General features: G+C 49.8%; 3 protein-coding genes across 3 annotated transcripts; 2 read left to right on the top strand and 1 right to left on the bottom strand.

Moving 5' to 3' along the window:
- Positions 1-2: 2 nt before the first annotated feature.
- KRP23_5394 (Mitogen-activated protein kinase kinase 3) lies at positions 3-1,994 on the bottom strand (the record flags this gene model as incomplete). The annotated part of the gene is made up of 3 exons (XM_067890453.1): positions 3-749; positions 817-877; positions 940-1,994. 3 exons carry the CDS (start codon positions 1,992-1,994, stop codon positions 3-5), a joined length of 1,863 nt encoding a protein of 620 aa, XP_067747000.1.
- An 8,921-nt stretch (positions 1,995-10,915) lies between these two features.
- Positions 10,916-12,457, top strand: KRP23_5393 (Major facilitator superfamily domain-containing protein 12; the record flags this gene model as incomplete). Its single annotated transcript, XM_067890452.1, has 1 exon — positions 10,916-12,457. The coding sequence occupies one exon, from the start codon at positions 10,916-10,918 to the stop codon at positions 12,455-12,457; it is 1,542 nt and encodes a 513-aa protein (XP_067746999.1).
- Positions 12,458-17,095: 4,638 nt separating this feature from the next.
- On the top strand, positions 17,096-18,041 carry KRP23_5392 (Transmembrane protein 41B; the record flags this gene model as incomplete). Its single annotated transcript, XM_067890451.1, has 3 exons — positions 17,096-17,199; positions 17,257-17,629; positions 17,703-18,041. The coding sequence occupies 3 exons, from the start codon at positions 17,096-17,098 to the stop codon at positions 18,039-18,041; spliced, it is 816 nt and encodes a 271-aa protein (XP_067746998.1).
- Positions 18,042-22,012: the final 3,971 nt, after the last annotated feature.

The following is a 22,012-nucleotide window of genomic DNA, read 5'->3' as shown; positions in this document are numbered from 1 at the left end:
TACTACTTTTCAAGAACTGCTAGACCAAGCAGCTCAAAACTTACCTCATGGAATAGTTCCAGAAGATGCTCCGTCGACACTCTACATTCATCTGCGAGTCGCTCGATTGGACCACGAGGTGCTATGTTGCTGTTGGGGGGTGCCTGGCCTAGAAATTTGCTGAACCGGTGGAAGAACGAGTGTTTTTCGGGCGGTCCTTGACTTGATGGTGAAATGTTTGTAGCAGACTCTGCTCCTGTCACCTCAGGTGGTAGATTGACCATGCTCGGGTATCGGTAGGAGTACTCGACAGCAAGATTGACGATTGTCCTGGCGTCCTCTGGATCGATTGCACGCTTAATCTCCATGCTGTGCCATACTTGGGAGAAGTTCCGGAATGCCGTACTGTTCACGTAGCCACTGATGAATGGATGCGTCAGTGCTGCCTCGGAGCTTAGTCGGCGATCCGGATCACGGTCCAGCATCCGCTTGATGAAGTCACGACACACCGGAGAGAAACGATTCGGCATCGGTGGCAAAGTGTCGTGGCAAATAGCCTCTTCAAGGCCGAAGAACCCATCGTCGACCGTGAACGGGTACGCCCCAGTTGCTAGTGAAAAGAGGGTAATACCGAGAGACCACACATCGCTCACGCAAGTGTACTGCGCCCCCGATATCCTCTCGGGCGCCATGTACATCATCGTTCCGGTGAAATCCGAGAAAAACGAGTTGGATTTGGCGAGTGTGCCTGCCAGCCCAAAGTCGGCGACCTTGACGAGAGAAATTCACGTCAGCTTGGTGAACGTCTGACACATGTACAGGCATCGACGGGCGTACCTTGAATTCACCATTTCGGTTCATGAGGATGTTTGCTGGCTTGACATCGCGGTGGACCATTCTGAAGACAAAGAAATGTATTAGTTGTCGCGCATTCTACACACTCCGTGGCTTTCAACGAACCTTTGGCTGTGCATGTGGTCGAGAGCAGTGATGCAGCAGAAAGCGGCGTGGCGTAGCACGTCTTCTGACACAGTGATATTGGCGTCCAGTAGGTCCTGCACGCTGCCCATGTCCATGAACTCCATCACAACGGAGACGGCGCATTTCGCAGGCTTGAGGAACGCTCCGTAGAACGTGACGAGGTATGGACAGAGAGAGTTGCGCGACTTTAACCCCGAAAGGAAGTGGTGCTTGAGCATATCGGAGCTGCTCAAACCCTCCGATCCACTAAGTGGTGCGTCCGCGTCAATCGAAGCAAGGTTGTCGTGAAGCGCGTGAAGCTCGCGCTTGACCATGTGCCGATCTTCTTCTTGGTAGACGACCACTTCCTTCACAGCGACCAACTTGAGCGTCGGCAAGTACAGTGAAAGGAATACGGTGCCACCCGCTCCTTTCCCAAGCTTCTTGACGCGCTTTGTGCGTTTTCCTAACTCTTGAGGGCCATCGTGCGCCACCTCGATGAATTCTGCAGCTTCGGGCGAATTCATGCTGAGCGTGACGCTCGAAGCACGACGTTGCCGTACGGTAGGCGGTCGGGCCGAGTTTGCAGCAGAGACTGCGGAACTCTGGCCGTCTAGGCTGTCATCATCGAATAGCACGCTCTTTCTGCGCGGTCCGCAGTCTGTCTTGGGCTCTTCGGGCTGCACCATCATCATGGGCAGTACAAGCTTCTCCAACTTGTCCAGGGACAAGTGCAGATTCATCTTGCGCTTAGGCTGACCTGGTACTGGGTGCGGCACCAGAACAGGACTCGCTTCCCGAACTTGAGCTTCATTCTCGCCGTACGCTTCATCGTCAGCAACTGTGAAAAGGGAAGGACCTCGCTTCTGGCGGAACTGACGCGCTTGACGCGCTGCAAAAGCTGCCGCGCGGACACTCGCGTGGACATTTGGGCTTGCGTTTCCATGAACGGAGCCGATGCGACCTCGTGCATTGAATTCTCGTTGGGTCGAGCGACTCCCAGCTCCGTAGCCTTGTCCATTTCGGACGGGGAAGGATGAAGCGGTGGCAAACATGGCGTGGAGCTCGGAATGACAATGCAAACCCTGCAGCCCACGAACTACCAAAGAGCGAATGAGACGATGAGCCAAGACGTGGCAGGAGATCAGAAAACGAGGTTACTTGAATGCTTACTTAGTCCACTATTTTTACGCTATGGCTGGTTGTACAGCAAACCTGTTCATGTAGCTCGACAACGCCAGCTTCTGGATGCTGCGTTTACCTGCTGGATCGCTCCATGAAAGATTGTGGACTAGTGCTTCCATGCTCTGCTTGAGCGCGTCGTCTTTTGCTTGCTCGGTGAGCTCAGCCAGATAGACAACTCCACTGTGTCGTAATCGACGTCGTGGTCGTCGAGTGTCCAGCTCACAGATCAACAACAGACAACACGCTTGGTCGCAACATAAAGTGCATAGCAGATCGGACACGCCGATACCGAAGTTTGCAGTCTCGGGGACTGGTACTGCTTTCAAAAGGAGCGATAAAGTTGAGGAGAGCTTTTCTGGCGTTGCAGCCGCACGCACAGGATCTATCGCTGCTATGTTCGTGAGCACTTCAGCTGCTAGTTCTTGCCAGTACGAGGAGACTTGGACGCCATGGCTGGAAAGGAGAAGCTCCCACATGCGCTGCACGAAGTTGGCTGGTAGTTCGGTGTGACTCTCGTCGGAAGCACAGAGATTCCTAAAACTTTCGAGGATGAAAGGACCAAAATCTTCGAGCTGTGGCGGTAGCGAGCTCAGCACCTCGAAAAGAGTTTCGAGGGCACCGAGTTCGTGCATCTCCGCTGCGATTTCTGATTCAATGCTTGCGTGGCAGATTGCCACCACTGTACACATGCTACAAATCAGAAACTACGCTCAAGTTCGGACAAAAGCAGAGACACTTACGTGTAAACTGGAGCGAGTCGAGAACTTCAAACTCCTCCCACCTGCACAATACAGTCATGCTTAGCCAAAGGACAATCAACCTGCTGAATGATTGCAAACGGACGTGGTTCCGAAGACTTCAGATGTTCTCCAAGCATAATTCTGCGTCGCCTGTTCTTCCGAGATGCGTGCCAAATGATCCACTGATCACGAACGTCAACCCCAATCAGTAATCTGCAAAAGGACGAGAGTGAAGGAACCAACCCTACCAATAGCAGTGACACCGTCAGCTTTCCGAAATTCCTCGCGGTCCTCTGCATCCACAAGCCTCATGGCCAGTTCTGCGAGGGCATTTCGCATCGACTCGCTATCCTTTCCTTGCCGAAAACATTCCAATGGAGTAGTGATGGGTCCATCTGATCGCCGAGTCTTTCGTTGAGAAGACTTCACGGGTTCCATGAAGACTGGTAGCGCAACAGCCCCTGCACTTCCTAACAATAGCAGGTCTGAACTGATGTCCACATTCTCAGGTGAACCCAGCGAGTGAAGGAAACTATATCACGTCGCTTCCATGTGAATAATCAGGACACCACCCGGTTTGAGGGTATCACCTGCGTGAATGATGTTCTATCGTCACTGCGCAAACTGTTCGTCCTTGGTCACTTCTGAATTTGCGCAAGACACCCGATTCTCGAGAAGGCAGTTCGTTTGTCATGATGCCTGCTACAACTTTCATCGATCCGATCCAAGTGGATAAGACGACACAGTGCAAATACTCAAGCAAGCCATGCGCGTTTGTCAGGTCTTTCAAGCCCAACGGCGAACGCCATCGCTTTTGCGACTACCATCGCACGAAAGCCAACATTAACCAGCGAAAAGTCGATCAAAAGCGGAAGTTGACGGCTCGACAGCAGGGATCAACAGTTTCTAGTCCAAGGTCATCTCAAGACGCACCAGGGCTGTCGAATAGCACCTGGCACTACGATTTGGACCCCGAGGATTTGGAGTACCTCGATCGGTTGTTGTCCCCTGGAGAGGCTGCCAAGCAATAAAACTACCTAGGCAACAGGTTCACGGACGACTACTGTGCGAAGTTTTAATTTTTTGTTTCGATCGAACGATGCTTTCAGATTGGAACTAGGATGCGCTTTTGTGGTGGCTACCGATTTACTACTATTTTGCCCCACGATTAACGCGCTTTTCGAAGTTGAGCTCAACAAGTTCCCCTGCTTTGTGTGCTATGACTTTTCTCTTACTTTGCAATTAACGCTCCAGAGCCCAGGTTGTAGTGGACAACGACGATGACTAGTTAGAAAAGAGAGGACATCCTGAAACCAGCAACTACAAAGCTAATCGACAAGTGAACCACAACGCACCGAAACACTAAGTAAGCGCTACGCGGATCGAGCTAGGAATGAATGTCATGAATCGAAGTATTGTGTCAGCTTCTCCTTGTCCTAGATTTCCCTTCGCCGTCTTTGCTAGGGCCTCTGTTCTTTTAGCAACCAAACTGGAGTGATCATTTAGAAGTATTTGACTCAAACACTGCGAACGGGCACTCCAATGGGTTAACACTCGCCTTGGAAATCAGTATCCAGGAAATTACAGTGCTGGAAACTTAGCACTTCACACTAATGACGCAATTTAACGGATTCTTGCGGAGCTCGTGTGGCACAGCTCAGCCGAAGATGTCGAGCCACAACGAGCTCACCCATTCACGCTTGACGTTACCAACTTGATCCTCTGGTAATCAGCAACATCATGGATCACGGCGAAAATGCCATGGTCACCTGGTTAGCTGCAACATAGACTAATTCGATACGTCCTTGCCAAGAGCAAGCCCAACGCGCGATCCCTCCCGCGTACTCTCAGCGACGGCCATGGACATGGACCCCTCAAACATCCAAGTTACGACATCAGCAGATAACCTTGGCTTCAGTGTCGGGTATCAACAAGACCTGCTCGAAATGGACGCTGATTTTCACACCACTATCCTCCGAGAAGAACGTCGTTGTCGATACCCAAGCAAGCGGTGCGAACTTCCTCGAGCTATTAAACGCGACGGCAAAATGCATCGATTCTGTGAAGTTCACCGCGACAGAGCCAACTTGAATCAGCGACGGCTTGAGGCTCGACGCAAGTGGGAGGTGCAGGAAATGGAGCGATCACAGCGCGACAGCAGCTCTTCGTCGCTACCTGTAAACGAAACTTACACAAAGCTGCCTCCTGGATCAGAACCTCAATTTGACGTGGACCCGTGCGTGGCTTCCCCGCCTCTGCACTCTGTTTTAGCAGAAGACGAACTCAACTTTTTGAGCGAATTGCTATCACAGAGTAGTTTGGAGGATCTTCCAATCGAGGGAGCTGGCGGCACAGCGGACGTATCCACGAACTTGTTTCCGTTCGACCACAGATTTCATTGCTGAGAAGACGGTGCAAAGTAGAGAGAAAGGAGAACTCAGCTCGCATGATTGAATATACTTGCTGGTCCCATTAATCGATTTTAAGCGTTCACGTGATGCAAAAGTTGTTGTCGACACCAGTGGCGCGTCTGCTTGGTTCACGGTAATCAATTGATTATTTCAACGCAATAAAGCTAGAGCTCGTGGTAATGTGGACAGTCGAACTTGCTGAACAATGCGCAGGCTCACCCCTCAAGGCCAGAATGTTACCGAAATCATAGTAGTTACTAGCCCTTCAAAGTTGAGAAAGGCTAGTTCCACATTACCGCACTGAACAAATGCACAACCTGCGTGTGAGCAACAATGGTGCTTCGTGCACTTTCAACTCCCATGCCCCACTCTAAGAAAAAATTATGTTTCTAACAGTAAAATCTATCGACGAAGCCAATCCGTCGAAGACTGATTTGATTAAACTGTTGGTAGCGATGATGGCGATACCTGTACTTGTCGATAGCCTGCGGAGACTGACCACCTCGACTCTTTATGTTAGTGCCGCCACAAAATCTTGGCAGATGACACGCCACGTACGTGATGGCGTTAGAATCAACGCACTCGTTCTCCAACAAATGGTGGGTATTGTCGCCTCAAAAACTCCAGAGGAACGTGGCCATGTTCAGCATCGCTTTCTACATGGGTACAAATGTTCAGACACAACACCGTTGGTGCTGTTGTGTTTCCACGTACCTGGAATCGAACGTCCTCACAACCACTACAAGTCCACGGTATACGAATCTGAAAGGGATACATGTCTTGAAAAGTAGCAAGTAACATTCGACTGCTAACGACAGATCTAAACGAACTGCGAACTTGCGCCGCAACGCTCGCCTGGCGCTTCCCCGCACCGCCAACACGGACCTGGATCTTCATTTACCAATTACTCGCCAACGCGCCATTCAAGAATGAGTTCCACCCAACCCCGTGATGCCTCGCAACTGTACCAGTACCCACAACCAGTTGATAACCAGCAGTCTCAACAATTCAATGATAATCAACGCTGCTGCTATCCCAGCAAACGATGTCAAAACCCTCGGGTTATGAAACGCAATGGCGAGTTACACCGCCTTTGCGAGTATCATCGCGCGAAAGCTAACGTGAACCAGCGGAGACTTGAACAACGTCGTCGAACGAGAAACAGCGAGGCAGCATCAGCGAGAGGTTGGCCCAATCAAGACGAAGACTTTGGCGCACAAAGACTGTCACTGCCCGATTTGTCGAATACGGGGGCCTCCGACTTGGAGTTGGATGTGCTGGATGAGTTCCTTTCGCAGGCGGATATTGAATTATCTCCTGTCAACGCAGGAACGAGCACTAAGATGCAAGACTTTACCGACAGCAGCACCGACAGCCGGATGTCAATTTGAGGGGCACAGCAAAACCAGGCAGGCAAGAAGTCAAACATACCAATAGTGTTCGTTACAAAATGGACAAGGATTTTGACAAATGAACGTGTTGAATGTTTGTATTTGTTTCTTGTTGTAAAATACCTGGTGGGAATGAAGCATAGCAGACAATATCAAGACATTTGCCATACTTCTGACGCGCATTTCGCTAAAATATATATATATATATATATATATATATATATGTGAATAAGCATTTCCATTTTGCTCACTTTTTACAGACTGCCGTAGTACAATCGAATACACAATTTTACGTGCTTAATTTGCTCCACTGGGTCATTGTTGGTGTCTCAAGACAATCTACAGGCAGCTATTCTTCGTATTCGCCGTAGGGCTGGCGTTCAACACCAGTATAATCAGTCGGAGGGCTCTCGCCCTTCAGTAGTTCTTGGAGAATATAGATGTCATCCGGTTCCATGACTGTCGCGTGGTACGGCACCGCGTGTTCGTTGCCAAGTGCATGTGGTGACGGCAACAGAGCAGGAAGTTCATGGACATTATCCAGTGGTGGTGAAGTAGCCCGAGGAGCTGCTTCATGCTGGTATTTACGTTTGTGCTCAAGTCGACGTTGGTTAAAGTTGGCTTTGTCTCGATGAAAGTCGCAAAAGTTGTGCAATTCACCGTTCCGCTTTACGCCGCGAGGATTACTGCATGGCTTACTCGGGTATAGGCAAGTCGGCTTTTCGTCGGAGTTATGAATTGGCTTGACTTGTTGATCCATGCTGGCGCTCGATCAAAAGCTGCTTATCGTAGTCGTAGTTGATGTGAGCGCGAGACGGCCAAATGGTGAATGGGCCATCGCTAGCGCGCGAAAGAGAATGCAGCTCATACCCTGTAGGTGCAAACAGTGATCGCTTTTGGTGAGGATGATCTGCGGGCAGATGATACACGGCTATCACTTGACGATATAGAACACTAATGCACAGTCTCCGCATCTGGAAGGATGAAACTAGAGGCTCAGTAGCATCGAGTCGTCGTGCCAGCTGAACTTGGGTTGAAGTGTCAGACTAAGATCTTGCTTTCACCATCAAGGTCGATTTCCTGGGGCTGACCTTAATGCTTCCTCCTTTCCACCGTAACAAAGTCGTTCTCGGATTTGAAGCTGAGACCAAGCAGCATCTTATCGTCGGAACCAATTCCAATTCTTCGTGCAATGCGACCCCACTCATTACCAGATTTGTACATTCGGGTTTCGAGAGGTACTACAGGGTTGAAAGGGTTAATCTTTTTGAAATTAAAAAGGGTGTTGCTGCCCTTGACGGACCTAGCGTTTACACTCGAGTCAATGCTGGTTGTTAGTTTGCCTTATTCGACTTCATGGCTCGAGAGTTACCACAGGGCTTGCCAGGGTACACGCATATCGTGCACTTGATTTTGTCGCCCCCGTTGAGGCACATGTTGCTGGTACATAGTGTTGCCAAAAGTAACATGTGTGTTCGAAGGGGCTCTAAGTCACGGATGGTGCTCAGGTAGCGAGGTGTTAACTCAGTCAAGCACGGTCTCTCTGTAGCAAGAACGTTGGAAGAGCCCTGCTGGCAATTGTGATATAGGCGCAGTGCTGGATCATCCAGCCTGGATGGAGCGACAAATGGTGGTCAGGGAGTTTCCTTGCATCGGAACGCACGTTGGTCTGACGCCAGCAGCTTGAAGCCAACAGACCTTCGTAGATTAGCAACGCCCTCGTTGTGCAGGATGATGAAGTATTCATGCAGGAGAAAGTTTGCTTGCGTCAGTCAAACATACAGAACAAAATGCCGCTGACAATTGATGATACCTCGACAATTGCACACATCATGCCTCGTCGCACACATCTGGAGTCCAGCAAAGCGTTCGCAATGTAAAGTGGACGGAAAGGTAGCGAGGAATTGGGTCTTTCTGATACCTACCGTACGATAGTTCCGGTGAAGTGGGCACCACTGTCGGGATTCGTTTCACTTTCCTTGATTTCTGCGGCGGAAACGAGCTGTGGCTGATTCAAGACGGTCACTGCGCTGGGTGGTAAGGATAGAACAGCTTAATCCTGGCGTGAATTGTGTCCGGTGTGCCGCGCACTGGACAAACTTTAGACATGGTCAGGTACTAGTCGACGTGTCGATGCGCTTAAACGTAGCGATAACCGGTGTGGTGGACAGTCTTAACTGAGCATCTGAGTAGCCCCAGTTATCAGTGGTCGAAAGCCTCTTAGTGTGGGCATTACGATCGCTTCCGGACTCAAACAATCAAGTAAAGCGACCAAGTTTCACCACAGATCGCCAAGGACGCGCACTGCATCATCGTCATGGTACGGTAATTCAAACACAGAGAGCAATGTATTTGAAGGGGGGTGTTGGAATCTCGGGTATTTAATACAAACAAAAAAGTTTCGAAACTACATGTCGATTCAGAACAAACAGTAGCTTTGCTGGGGCGGCGATAAGGGGCAAACCAGTAAACATCACTTCGCTGTTGGTGCAAGTGGCATCTGTGCTCACCTGGATTTGTGCGAGAGGTGTCGACCAGCCAAGCATCTTCTGTTTTCTATTTGGGAAGTATGCTTTGCGGCTGAGGTGCTCAATCCCATTCTTGAATCCAACCGAGCTTGCTACAATTAATAGGTTTACGTGCACAACAGAAGAACTCAACTTAGATCTCCATTTTTTTAATATAAATATGCTTTCTCTTGATCGTTGAGATAACAGGCGCGCTCATTTTGTCTGTCACAAAATAACCACTCAGATGAGCTTCCGATAGCTGTCATCGCTCAGGATGCAGACTAAGATACAATCAAAGAGAGATTGCAAAGGATACAACGTGCAGTGAGAAGCATGACAACGCATTGCCACGCCAGGTTGGTATAAGTTAGCTTCATGGCGTGTATGCCGTGCGAGACGGCGACACGTACTGATACGTCTGCGCACACATGCTAGAGGAAGTCGTTCAGACCATCTTAGTTGTACAGACTTTGAAGGCCAGCTGAGGGTTTTTCTCTAATGGAGTCGAGGCAAACCGTATGCATTCTAGGATTTGCGTGGCGCTGTGTTTAGGTACATGTAGTAGTGGCAAATAGATCTGTGGCAGTGCCTCGATGGGCTACGGCTACAAGCCTGCTCCACCAGCAGTGGTTGATGCAGTTGGCGGACTTAGCAGTTGTGCCACGACGGAGGGCGAGTAATTTTGTCTCCTAGTAGAGACAACCTGGCCGCATTGTAGACAGCATGTACAGCACTAGTTGTCATGAAGCTTTGCTGGCGGGTAGAAGTTTGTGCACGTTTCGCATTTGCGCGGTAGAGTTGTAAGATTTGCATAACTCTCTGAGAAGCAAGCAATTGAATAGCATTTCGCAAGCCAGTCAGGTCTACACAGAACTCCACACTCGTCTCCATGGGCACTTCACGATGCACTCCTATTACGCGGTTTCATGATTACTTCACATTCCTACTGTTAAATGGCTTATATCATTATTAACCGATCACAACAGAGCTGCAAGCTGTGTTGCACAAATGGCGTGTATTTGCACAGTTTTCTGTGAGCTTATTGTACCATCCGTTTCAAAGCGTGAACAGCTTGACTGATGCCATTTGTTTAATCTTCTTTTGTGTAAGCGTCTTGTTTCTCTTCCGGTATCTAAAATGATATCCCTTATTGAAGTTTAACGTCCATAGAACAAGTAAGAGCCACAGACACCCGTAGATTTGAGAAAACTCAGCATACCGACACCCAGGTATTTACTGTTTGGCTTGTTCCGTCGTAACGGCCCAACTCAACATTGCTGGTTGCCTGCCCCAGGACCTCGGGCCACAAGGCACATGAACTTGTAGTAATCGCATTGCGTGATGTGACCCGCATCCCAGCATCGTGTTGGGATGCCAGTACAATCAACCCACAAGAACGTGCTCCACCGCCAATTCCTCCGACTCTCAATCCGGCCTGAATAAATTGCATCAACTAATACCATGTTACCCTGCGTACGCATTAAAATAAAGTATAACAGGTGCATCGCATAACACAACCCCAGTCATTCACTGCATCGTCCACACACTGAACACTCTCCACTTTCCATCTATCATCTATCATCCCACCGCTACGCCACACACTCGCGTTCAATCCGTTGCACGTCATCAAGCAGAGCCTCGTTCGCTATCAATAGTCCCGTCGCTCCCACTTCCACCACCGGAACCTCCTTCGCGTCCACACGTCACTCCGCATTCTCCTCGCCATTCCGCATCTCGCCATGGACCCCATCAAGTGGACGCCGCTGCGCTTCCTGAGCTACGGCGTGGGCCACGTACTCAACGACATGTGCGCGTCCACGTGGTTCTCCTACCTGCTCGTGTTCCTGCGCCACGCCGTGCAAATGTCCCCCGTGGACTCGGCCGTCGTCATGTTCTGCGGTCAGATCGCCGACGGACTCGCGACGCCCTTAGTGGGCGTCCTATCCGACAAGAGCTCGGGGCTGCCGCTGCTGGGCCTGGGGCGCCGCAAGACGTGGCTGACTATTGGCTCGCTACTCGTCGTCTTGTGCTTCTTCTTCGTCTTCGCAGCCTGCGCGCCTCGCTGGTTCTCCGACGCTCCCAGTCGCATGGTGCTGCTCGTCTACTACAGCGCAGCTGCCAGCATCTTCAACGTGGGCTGGGCCACGGTCCAGGTCTCCCATATGGCCATGGTTCCAGAGCTCTCTCATGACGACAACATCCGCTGCGTGTTGAACAGCACACGCTACGCCTTCACGATTTTATCCAACGTGTTGGTCTTTTGTGTCTTTTTGGTGCTTTTGAGGGTCGTCGCGCCGTTGGGAGTTCCGGATGCAGAGAAATTCACGTTACTGGCCTACACTTCGCTGCTGGTGGGGGGAATTTGTACCGTGGTTTTCTTGGCTGGAACGCCTGAGAAGTTGACGGTGGAGAAAGAAGAAGAGAAAAATGCAGGAGAAATTCTGGCGCAGAGTCCCGTGGTGGCGGACCTCGGCGAGAGAGGACCTGGAGCATTCCCGTGTGATCGAGAGATGGCTGTCCCGGCCGTGGAAGTCGTGGGGGCGGCGTCTGAGCACATGACATGGAGCTCGTGGTTTGGTATCGGCATGTTCTACGAGGTCGGACTCGTGTACATGTGCACGCGACTCGTGGTGAACGTGACGCAGGTCTTCATCTCGTTCTACCTCATTGTGACGCTCGACATGTCCGCCACGTCCATTGCCATTGTGCCGTTGCTCGTGTATCTCGCGGGATTCTTGGCCACGTTCTTCCTGCGTTACTTAAACGAGAGTCTGGGGCGAACGGGCTCCTTTGCCTTGGGAGCAGGATTGATTGTGATCGCCCTTGCGCTGTCGTTTTTCCTCACCCCGGCCACGGCCAATTGGGTCTACCCGTTCTCGGTCATTTTGGGTATGGGCAACTCCATCATCATGGTCACCTCCGTGTGTCTGACTGGAGACCTCGTTGGTAACAATGTCGAAAGCGGCGCGTTCGTGTACGGGGCCATGAGCTTTACGGACAAGATCTCGAACGGCATCGCCATCCTCTTTATCCAGAACGAGCGCCAGAAGCTGCAGGACTTGCCAGACGAAGACGGCGAGTTTCTGCGCCAAGTGTACTGCATCCTTCCGTCACTCGCAGCGCTTGTCGGGTTGTGCACGGTCATGTTCATGACGCACTGCAGTGGGTCCGGTGACAGAAGAAGGCGCAAAGTGGAGAGTGCTTCCAGCAGCACATCAGACGAAGCTGAGATCTTCCTAGTTAACGACCAAGCGAAATCTGCCGGGTACGGCGCGATTTAAGCCTTCCAGCGGCTCTTCGCGAGTATTATTCTGTATAACAAGCACACAGAGCCGACGACTACCGCCAATTTAGTGTAGCGCATCCCCTCGCTTGTGAATAGCTAAACCGCTATGAATGACGAAATGACACTTTACCAACTTCATTTTTGATCGACACGACCGCTGCCATAGTATCAAAAGCTATCGTTATCATGAGGCAGCATGGGCCACATACAATGCGCAAAACCGATCAAGATGACCTCCAAGTTGGAGGCTCCAACCCCAAATGCCGCAGTTTCCTTAGCGATGCATCGCCATGACGCTGAACATATAGAAACAAACCCTTCTACTGATGGGCAGCACTTGTGTCCACATGCCGCCCATCGTGAAAAAGAGAAACGGAGATCGTCCGGGCAATTTGTTTGCCGACCGAGAAGCTCAGCCACTCGCAATTACTTCCAGCGCGTGGTGTGCAGACAGAGAAAACGAGCTGGTTTATGAATGCAACCTGAGTGAATTACGATAGCTAAGTAAACTTTGTCACGATTTTATATTGGTGTTCGACATTCTGTTCCTGCATTTATGAACACCTTCATGAGTCAGGCATGCACGTATTCATGACCCGAGGGCGTAAATGTATGAAACCTTGATTCAAAGTGGCAACACAAGTAATTGATACGCAGTATTAGCGAACATGAATGCAGATCTGATTAATGAAGTTGTCAATTGGCGTCGCTCAATATTCGACGATATCTGAGGAATTATAACCCGGACGAGGAGCTGACTTCGGTATCTCTGCAAATTGTTCTCCAGATCAATAGGGAAATAGGATGGTATGGAGCAACACTAGGCCTTTTGAGGTGTCGATGCATAGACAGCTTCAAGCAGAGTATCTTGACATCGACATGTTAAAGGCATTTGTGCATGGAGACTCACTTTACATTTTCTGTGAACATCGGTATCGTTCCACCTGGCTAAGCTCGCGAATTGAGGAAACCCTTGGGAAATTGAGAGCAAGGATCCTCTCTAGCCGCAATACCAGGAGTGTGCATGTTTGCGCTATGCCGTTGCAATGGACTGCATAAACGTAGGAATGGCTGCTATCAAAAACAGAAAGTAGCGGGCGGGCGCCTTGAATATTTGTAGCAGCCCCCGAATTCCATGGGTATTCTAGATTGATTGTATACTGTGGTTCAATTAGAGCAGATACCAATATAACCGTACAAAATATCGGCTGACCCGACACAGCGTAAGTCGTTCGCCCACATGGACGTATCGGACATGCCGTACACTGTAAAGGTACTGCAATCAATTATGAGCTGATGACTCGTTCGCAGTATGATGCGGTCTTGGTTCAGCTTCGATTAGTCAACGACACGACTACACTTAGCCCGCAATCACTTTCACGAAACGCAAACAGAGCAGCCAAGCACATACAAAGCTTGGCAAGGTACATGTACACTGCCAACGAGATATGACAGATTTTAGCATTCTGGCTGATGTACTACAATGCCTGGTTTTGAGAAGCCCACAGTGTTATACCCCGCTCAAAGGCAAGTTGGACTTTATCCACGCAGATTACGCATGAAACAAAACAAGGAGTCCTCGAGCTTGCCAATCAACATATTTTCCTTTTTCACCTACTTCGGCCGCAATGATTATGCGGTCTAGTGATTGTGCGCATCTCTCGTACTTGTCGGCGGCGGCATATCATCTACAAATGCTAGGATAAACTTGGCGTTCAGTTCGCAATTCGCCTCGAATCAACAAGACCTAACTCAGAAACAGAAACCTCAAATGAAGCTTCGCTTTTTCTTGGTGTTGCTCCTGGTCATTAATTTCTCCAACAGCCTCACTCATGCTGAAAGTACAGTTGAGGAGACCAATTCAATCCGCCCGGTTTTGAGAGTGCATCGCGGTCTACAAGGCAATCAAACAAGAAATGAAGGGGCTGAAGACATCAATACGGGGGATGAAGAGAGGGCGTTCAAAATTCCAGGATTCAGCAATCTTAAGAGCCTATTCCAGAAGAGTGGCGGACTCGCCAACAAGGCTGGCGCATTGCAGAAGGATCCTAAACTTGTCAACAGCTTGCAGAAGAATTCGGAGGTCATGAAAATTGTCGAGCCTTTGAAGAGCCAGCCGAAGGTTCTCAACACACTCAAGAGTTTGCAGAAAAATCCAAAGGCGGTCGAGGCTTTGCAGAAGGCTCCTGCCACTGAAGCCAACTTCAACAAGCTGAAAACGGTTATGACGAAGGGCAAAAAACAGGGTTATTATGAACCTACTGGGCTCTTTTATCTCTGTGGTGCCTTGCTCATTTTAGGTGTCGGTGGTCTTCTCGCACTCCTCACCATAAAGTGAGGCTGTTGTGGCGGCCTGCCAATTTGGCTGTCGGCACGATACGGTAAAGCGTGATCTTGGGCTTTTGGAGGGAAAGCTAGATATCGTCTCGAGGACGGTAGTTAGAACGGACATGGGACGCCGTTAGAAAACACTAAGTGACTCCAATATACATCAGTAAAAACTGATGCTCTCCTCAGGGGTGTTATCCTGATTGATATTCCTGACTACCTTACAAGTTAAACACGAGCTGTGCTGCAGGCTTTGGTGACGTCTAACAGCGTAGTAGTATCAATTTACAACATACAAACAGGAGAGTACCCCCGGTTTTCTTCCAGCTTGTTACCTAGCTTATTATTGCTGGAGTTCAGCGTTGTGTCAGTGGAATTTGTGCGTAGGGTTCTTCAATGCGTGCGGCTGACCAAGCGGTTGAGATGCGATCAAGATGTCAACAAACCGATGGAAATAGCAGACCGTTGCTGATGCAGGGTATGCACAATTACGCTTGTGTCGCCCGAGATGAGTCTTCGGAAGCTGAAGTGGCGAGGTATTGGCCGCTTGGAGTTGCTTGCATGGCTCAATGAGTTCCTCGAGACAGATTACACCAAGGTAGGGCGAAGCACCAACTCTATCGTTGTGGGGACCAGGCACGCTCGGGGTGATAATCGGAACTGTATGCTGTGAAAGTGTAGATCGAACATCTCGCAGATGGCATCGCTTACTGCCAAATTTTCGATGCCTTGTATCCAGGCAAAGTCAACCTGCAGCAGCTGAATTTCCATGCTCGAACTGAAATGGAGTTTGAGCGCAATATTAGAGTGCTTCGGCGCACTTTCCACCTCTGTGACATCAAAAAGGTGCGTGCTTTCAAGATGCAGAGAGAAATGCGTACAGGGGCCAACCTCGTAGACTGTCGTCGTGTAGGAGATCCCCACCCGAAAACTGTTACAGGGCATCTTTCAAGAGCACTTTGAGTTTTTGCACTGGATACACGACTACGTGCACCGTACGTGCCCGGATGCTGTCCGCTCCTACCACGGCTTTGAGCGGCGCCAGGAGGTTTTATATCAGTCGCAGTCGCAGACCAACGCTACCAACACGAACCTCATCCCTAAGTACTCGGTACGTACGTTAGTGTGCATCCTTGATCATCAAAATAATGTGCTTAACTCAAGAACCCATTAGAGTTCGATGAAAACCTCGCCCGAGGCTTATATCGACCTATCTTCGAACGATACAGACGAAGCTGGAGTTGGTGGAAACTCACGAGTCGGTGAATCCCCCACAAGTAGGATTCCTGAAGACCAAGACGTGGTCGTGTGCCCGGCTGATGATATAGAACTTGACACCATGGAGCCCCTAATGCAAAATGTTCGGTAGGTTTGCATTACTCGAACCATATCATAAGGCATCTAACTCCGTCTATTATACGGCCGAAAGACATGCTTTCCGCAGCACTGCAAGAGCAATGTTCACGCTCGCCAAACTTGAAGAATGCCTTGAGAGCGTCGATGTTGTGCCAGCCAAATCAAAGCCAAAGTCGCAAAAAGAGATGCATCGGGCCTCGAAGTCTCGAGTTGCCGTCACCCGACAGATGAAGACGAACGAAGCGACTACTTTCGATGACCCTACTGAGCCCGATCCAATGATGTGTCGATATCTCTCAGATCTGGTGAGCCTCCCTCATTGTTCAACTTGCGTTTGCAAGTTAGTGGATGGATTGGATACTAAATCAGTTGAAAACCTACAGCTCGGATGTCTGGAGTCGGAGTTGCTTGGGCGCGTGAAGGACATGGTACGATGTAGGCTTCACTCGGTAGACCGCAACTCGAGCTCACACAGTCTCTCTTGTGGTTATGTAGCAATACCTGGAAAATAACATCGCCACTCTAATGGCAGAAATGCCATCGCAGCAACAGAGTTAGACACACCAACGCTGGAAAAGTAAGCACGAACAGTGTATCCTGACGCAGCAAGGTATATGCAGGCAGTCACAATGGTCTAACCCTTGAATCGAGGACGCCCTTCTGCAGTTATAACACGCACCTCCAGGCAGCACCTGAGGCTCGAGCTATCAAGATCGTCCCAGAAAATGAAGCCAAATGGGCCGCGATTCTAGATTCAGCACACTCAAGAGACTTTCCCCTCACAGCATTGCTATTAGAGTTTTCAGAAGAAGCATAGGAGGTTTTCAAGAAGCTCGCCACAAGAATTTGTTTATTTAGCGGCTACCAAAATCAATAGTGACATTTGATCCCTCACTTAGTGCCCAATTGACGCTACGTCAGACATTTTCAACAGCGCCCCCTCAATACCATGGAGACCCAGTCGCGCTCGCACGTGGGGTTGCTCTTGCTGCTGGTGCTCAGCGCCGTCACGGGCGTCTACCTGTTCTTCCAGTCTGCGCCCGAGGCCGAATTGTACGTCTTGGCGATGTTGACCTAATCTGCCAAAACTAACCTGCCAAAAATGGGCAGTTCTGAGTGCGAACCCATTTCCGTCACTTACGTAATCCAGGGCGTGTTACCCACTTGGCTTAATGGGCGCAATGACAAAATGGGTACTGTCCAGGGCCTGTGGCAGTGCGCCAGCCAGTACCGCCAGCACCACGCTGGCTTCGTGCTCAGCAGCTTCTGCATCGTTTACATCGTGCTGCAGACTTTCGCCATTCCCGGACCCATTGTACTGAGCATCCTATCGGGTGCCATGTACCCATTTCTGCAAGCCCAGATTTTGGTGGCATTTTGTGCCACCACGGGCGCCTCGCTGTGCTTCATGTTGTCCTATTTTTTGGGTCGCGGGGTCTTTAGTCGGCTCTTATCCGGCATGATCGGCCGCTTCAAGGAGAAAGTGGGTATTCTTGAGGTCTCATTTCAGCTGGAGGATGGAGTTGACCCATGTTTGTATTTTTTTTGCTGGTTAGATTGCTCAGAACCAGGGGAACCTGTTCTATTACTTGCTGTTCCTGCGGATCACGCCGCTGCTACCCAATTGGTTCGTCAATATCGCGTGCCCGCTGGTGGGAGTTCCTTTCAAGTACTTTTTCCTGGCCACGCTGATTGGACTGGTCCCGGCCAACTTCCTCCACATTTCGACGGGTGCGACGCTCAACAGTGCCGCTGGTGCTTCAGGCGGCAGCAACGCCGTCAACTTTGCCGTGCTCTTCTTGCTGCAGTTTGTGGCCCTGCTGCCGACGCTATTTAAGGGCAAAATTGAGAAGTACGAGAAGGAGGCATTCGAGGAGAACAAGAAGACGCAGTAAAGTACTGCGAGCAAGGTGTTAGAGTTTTCTCAGTGCTGAGCGCCTCGCCTGGTACTTTGACTTTGCTTCGTGGTGAATTGTAACTGTAGATTCTACTTGACAAGCTTAGTCGCCAAGGTTCTAATTGCACAGCTCACTTTGGCTCGGTTTGGATTTAGTACAACATGATTTCAATCGTGTTGTCAGCACCGTTCTTTTAAGCTACCGTTTTCTGCGTTCAACTACTAGTGCGACATCGGTGGAGTAATGACCATCGAGGCATAATGCTCGACGTCTAGGCTCAAAGGCTGGGAGCACAGCATATTCCAAGAACATAATTAACAGCGTTCTGCGTCTGCTCCCAAGCAGATAAAGAATGCGAACGAGTAGATCGTGAGTTGCTAAACGACCACAACAAGCACAGCAACTTTGCCCAAGTACGACTCCGATAAATACAATTTTCGAAGCTAAAACACTCATTAAAAAGTTCACGACGAACCATTTGACGAGCTACTGCCGCCAATGCCGACAAAATAAGCAAACACTTGCTGTGAAAGCTTGCCCGTTTACCACAGTTGCACCACCAACCACGGGTGATGCTAGTCTTCCTTGTCTCCACAACTACGATACGTACTCCCAAATCGGACTGGATGCCTTCCCTCCACGCGCACTCAGTAGTGAAATCACGCCTGTGTGGCCCTTCATCTGTGCAATCATCAGTGGAGTGAACCCCTCCACGTTCGCCAAATTCACGAAAACCCCATGATCGAGCAACACTCGAACCGATTCCAGGGCCCCATCCTCACTTGCGAGATAGAGAGCCGTGGCTCCGTCCCCTGGAATCTGCCTGTCGACACGTGCTGCCTAGTCCACGAGCATCTTCGCCATAGCTGCGTTGTTTCTGAATGTAGCACACAGGGAGAAGCCCAGTGCTCATTGTCGACCGCCTCGATGGATTCTCCGTGCTCGATGAGAATCTTCCCCATTTCGAGGTCCCCAATCTCACAAGTCATGTAGAGGGCTCCCGCTCCATTGGGCAACGTCCTGTCAACACTCGCTCCTCTCCCGAGCAGCAACTTCATCACTCCAAGGCGTCTTCCCTTGATGCAAGCCATCAGCGGGGTCCAGTAGGATCACCACGTCCGACCAGTTCATCCAGGATGAGTCCCTCGCTCTCGTTGTTCTCGGCCTCTGGCTCGGCAGCGCCGTGGTCTCCTCTCACGAGACGTCGAAGGAACTCGGCAAAATGACTTTGTAACTTCGGGTGGCGAGCTCGCCGTTCTTGCATGCGCCACGGAGCGCGGTTTCTATGGTGATCGGCATGGGCCTCGAACGCTTTAGGTTTGAGCTGAAGGTGCAAATTAACGAATGACGAACTTACTTGGGATTTCAAGTCATTCGATATATCGTAATGATAACGTTGGATGACTTATTAGAAAAGTAAAGTGCAAACTTCTCGTCCCCTGGCAACTACTTTGAAGTACACGCTACGCATTTATTTAAGATGCTCAGTCACTCTTCAACTCATGTAGTATGCTCTGCTTCATGTGCTTCTTGTGGCGATTTTTTTTTTTAATTTGACAATTTTCAATGCTATCATAGCTGTATCTGTCTTGAAATTTGGACAAACAGGATACTTAGTGTGTTGTTGTACTCAACGCACAGTTTTACGAGATCGAACCATGGTGGAATGGCGCTGAAACTCGACGTTATTGAAGCAGTATGTCTGCACGACAAACCGGTGCTGCCGAAAGTGATTATTGTGGAACTCCATGTTCCATTCACAACAAATCGTTAGCTATAGGTGCTCACTTCCCACAAAATAACATAGCAATGTTGCTGCTTACCGTGGTAAGGCTCAAGACGTTGGTTCAGTCTTTTCAGAAGACCCCACACACAGAAATAATAAAACATGCGTGCTCAGGTGATAAATTTTAGTGCAGCACTTGAACCAGGTCGATGACACGTTGCTATTAGTATTCATCATCGGTTCGAAGAGAATTTCTTTTTACCATGTTCAGATATAAATTGAAGGCTTTCCGAGCTGTCAAGAAGCCCCGCCGACAAGCACGCTACCATTCGTATTCAGGGTGATCTTTGAATGGGTTGTCACTCGTTGGAGCAAACAGGAGTAGTAACTACACCAGCGCGTATTCCTAAAGCTCCGATGACGAGCGAACATCCACTTGCCTATTCACCAATCTCGCTGGCGCGCCGACCTTCTAGGCGCTTTCTTGCTGCATTCACCAACTGAAACGCGTCGATATCTCCGTCATGAAAAGATGGCGACGTGAGAATTGCCGTTGTTTGCGCTTGCGGTGATAAACGCAGCGAGGATAGTGAAGCCAACGGACGAACCAGCTGCGCTGTAATATCGGACGCTGAAGATTCGATCTCCCCAAAATCACTAAGCTCCTCAAGTAAATCGTCGTAGAGCTGTCCATTGAATGCTGGAAACCCATCTCCTGCCGTCTTGTCAGAGACTAAACTCATATTTTTTCGAGCTGGTAGGGGTGCTTGTACCACGCGTCGACGCTGAGACTTGGCTGTGTCTTCAATTATTTCAGAATTCTTCCGCAGCATTCCTTTCGCTCGGACAGCTTTCCAATACTGTTCAGGCTCTGTCGTACTGGAAGCATCACTGTAGTTCATGTTAGACGATGAAAACCATCAAATGCTACTTTGACTGCTCGTTGCACTCACCAGAATGCCCCAATGGTCTCAAGTGAGCGTTGGAAAAGTTGAGTTTGGAACAAATGCGTGCAGAAGTCGCGAAGACTGGGATGCATGGCTAGAAAACTCCGTTCGTCAAAGACCACAGTTTCACTGGAACTGCTTCCTGGCGCCTTCGTACAGTGTTTCCGGACCTCTTTCAAAAGTCTGTGCGAAGAATATAGCATGTTAATCAGCGAAAGATGCATCCGAGGCTCTCAGAAAATCAGTAAACCCACCTCGTTGCGAATGACGAAAAGAGCGTTTGTATCTCGGTCCACTTCTCAGTCATATCATCATAGAGATTGATAGCCTGCCCCACTTCAGACTCTGAAGGTTGCGAAGGCTCAAAAGATGTAGGCATTGGCCGCTCGTTGCCATTGAGGCCGCGTCCAAAGTTGTGCCGGGTGCGCTGACTTGCGGGCCAGATGGACAATTTCCGTAGCGTATGAAGGAGTTTCCTCGACTTCACGTCAGTGAGAATTGGTAGCTCCTCGTTTGGTGGCAACCGGATGTCGTTGTTATCTAGGTCAACTAAGATGACACCTTCAGCCATCAGTCGTTCTAGGCGTTGATCAGATCGTATTCCCATGAAGAATGGAACAGGTGCGCAGATAAACTCGACCAACGCCTGCAGCAACAGCAAGGAAGTGGTGGTTTAGTCCAAGGGAATACATTAGTTTCACTCAATGCATGACTTACCAACGGAAGAACTGGTATATAGACTTGCTGGCACTCGAAAGGATACAGCAACGCTCTCAGAGTCTCTGCAACGTGCGTTAAGATTGGCCGGTTGGCTGAGCTCAGGACGACCTTCTTTTCGGTCAGCAAGTAGCCGTAAAGTTTGAGAATATTGTCGGGGTTGAGGCACTGAAACAAAATCGTGAAGTCAACTTCTGTGGGTGAAAAAAGCGGCAAATTTGGTGGGAAGCCAGACAGCAAGCACGTCGTATCCCCAAGTTTGAGGACTGTCTGGGTTGAATTCGCGGCCGGCAAAGGTATTCGCTCGAGAAAGTTGAATACATTCGACTCCAAAGTAGTACTTGTGGGACTGGCGAGAGAAAGTCTGTAAAGGTATACCAAAAAGTTTCGGAACGTCTGGAACAAGGGTGAGCTGGATAGGACACAGAGGCACTTTGGTGCATAGCACTTCCACTTGGTCTGCCCTTGCTGAATGTCCTTCAAGCTCACCCAAGACGGCAAATTCACAGTTCTGCCCTTCTCCGTCGCGGATATGAGTGAAAGCACATCCATGGGGTGCTTTTCTTCACAAAAGTGCA

Source organism: Phytophthora ramorum, assembly GCF_020800215.1.
Source record: "Phytophthora ramorum isolate Pr-102 chromosome Unknown Phyram_PR-102_s0004, whole genome shotgun sequence".
In the NCBI taxonomy this organism is placed as follows: domain Eukaryota; phylum Oomycota; class Peronosporomycetes; order Peronosporales; family Peronosporaceae; genus Phytophthora; species Phytophthora ramorum.
Note: the sequence above shows the minus strand (reverse complement) of the source record. Positions and strands in the feature narration are given on the sequence as shown.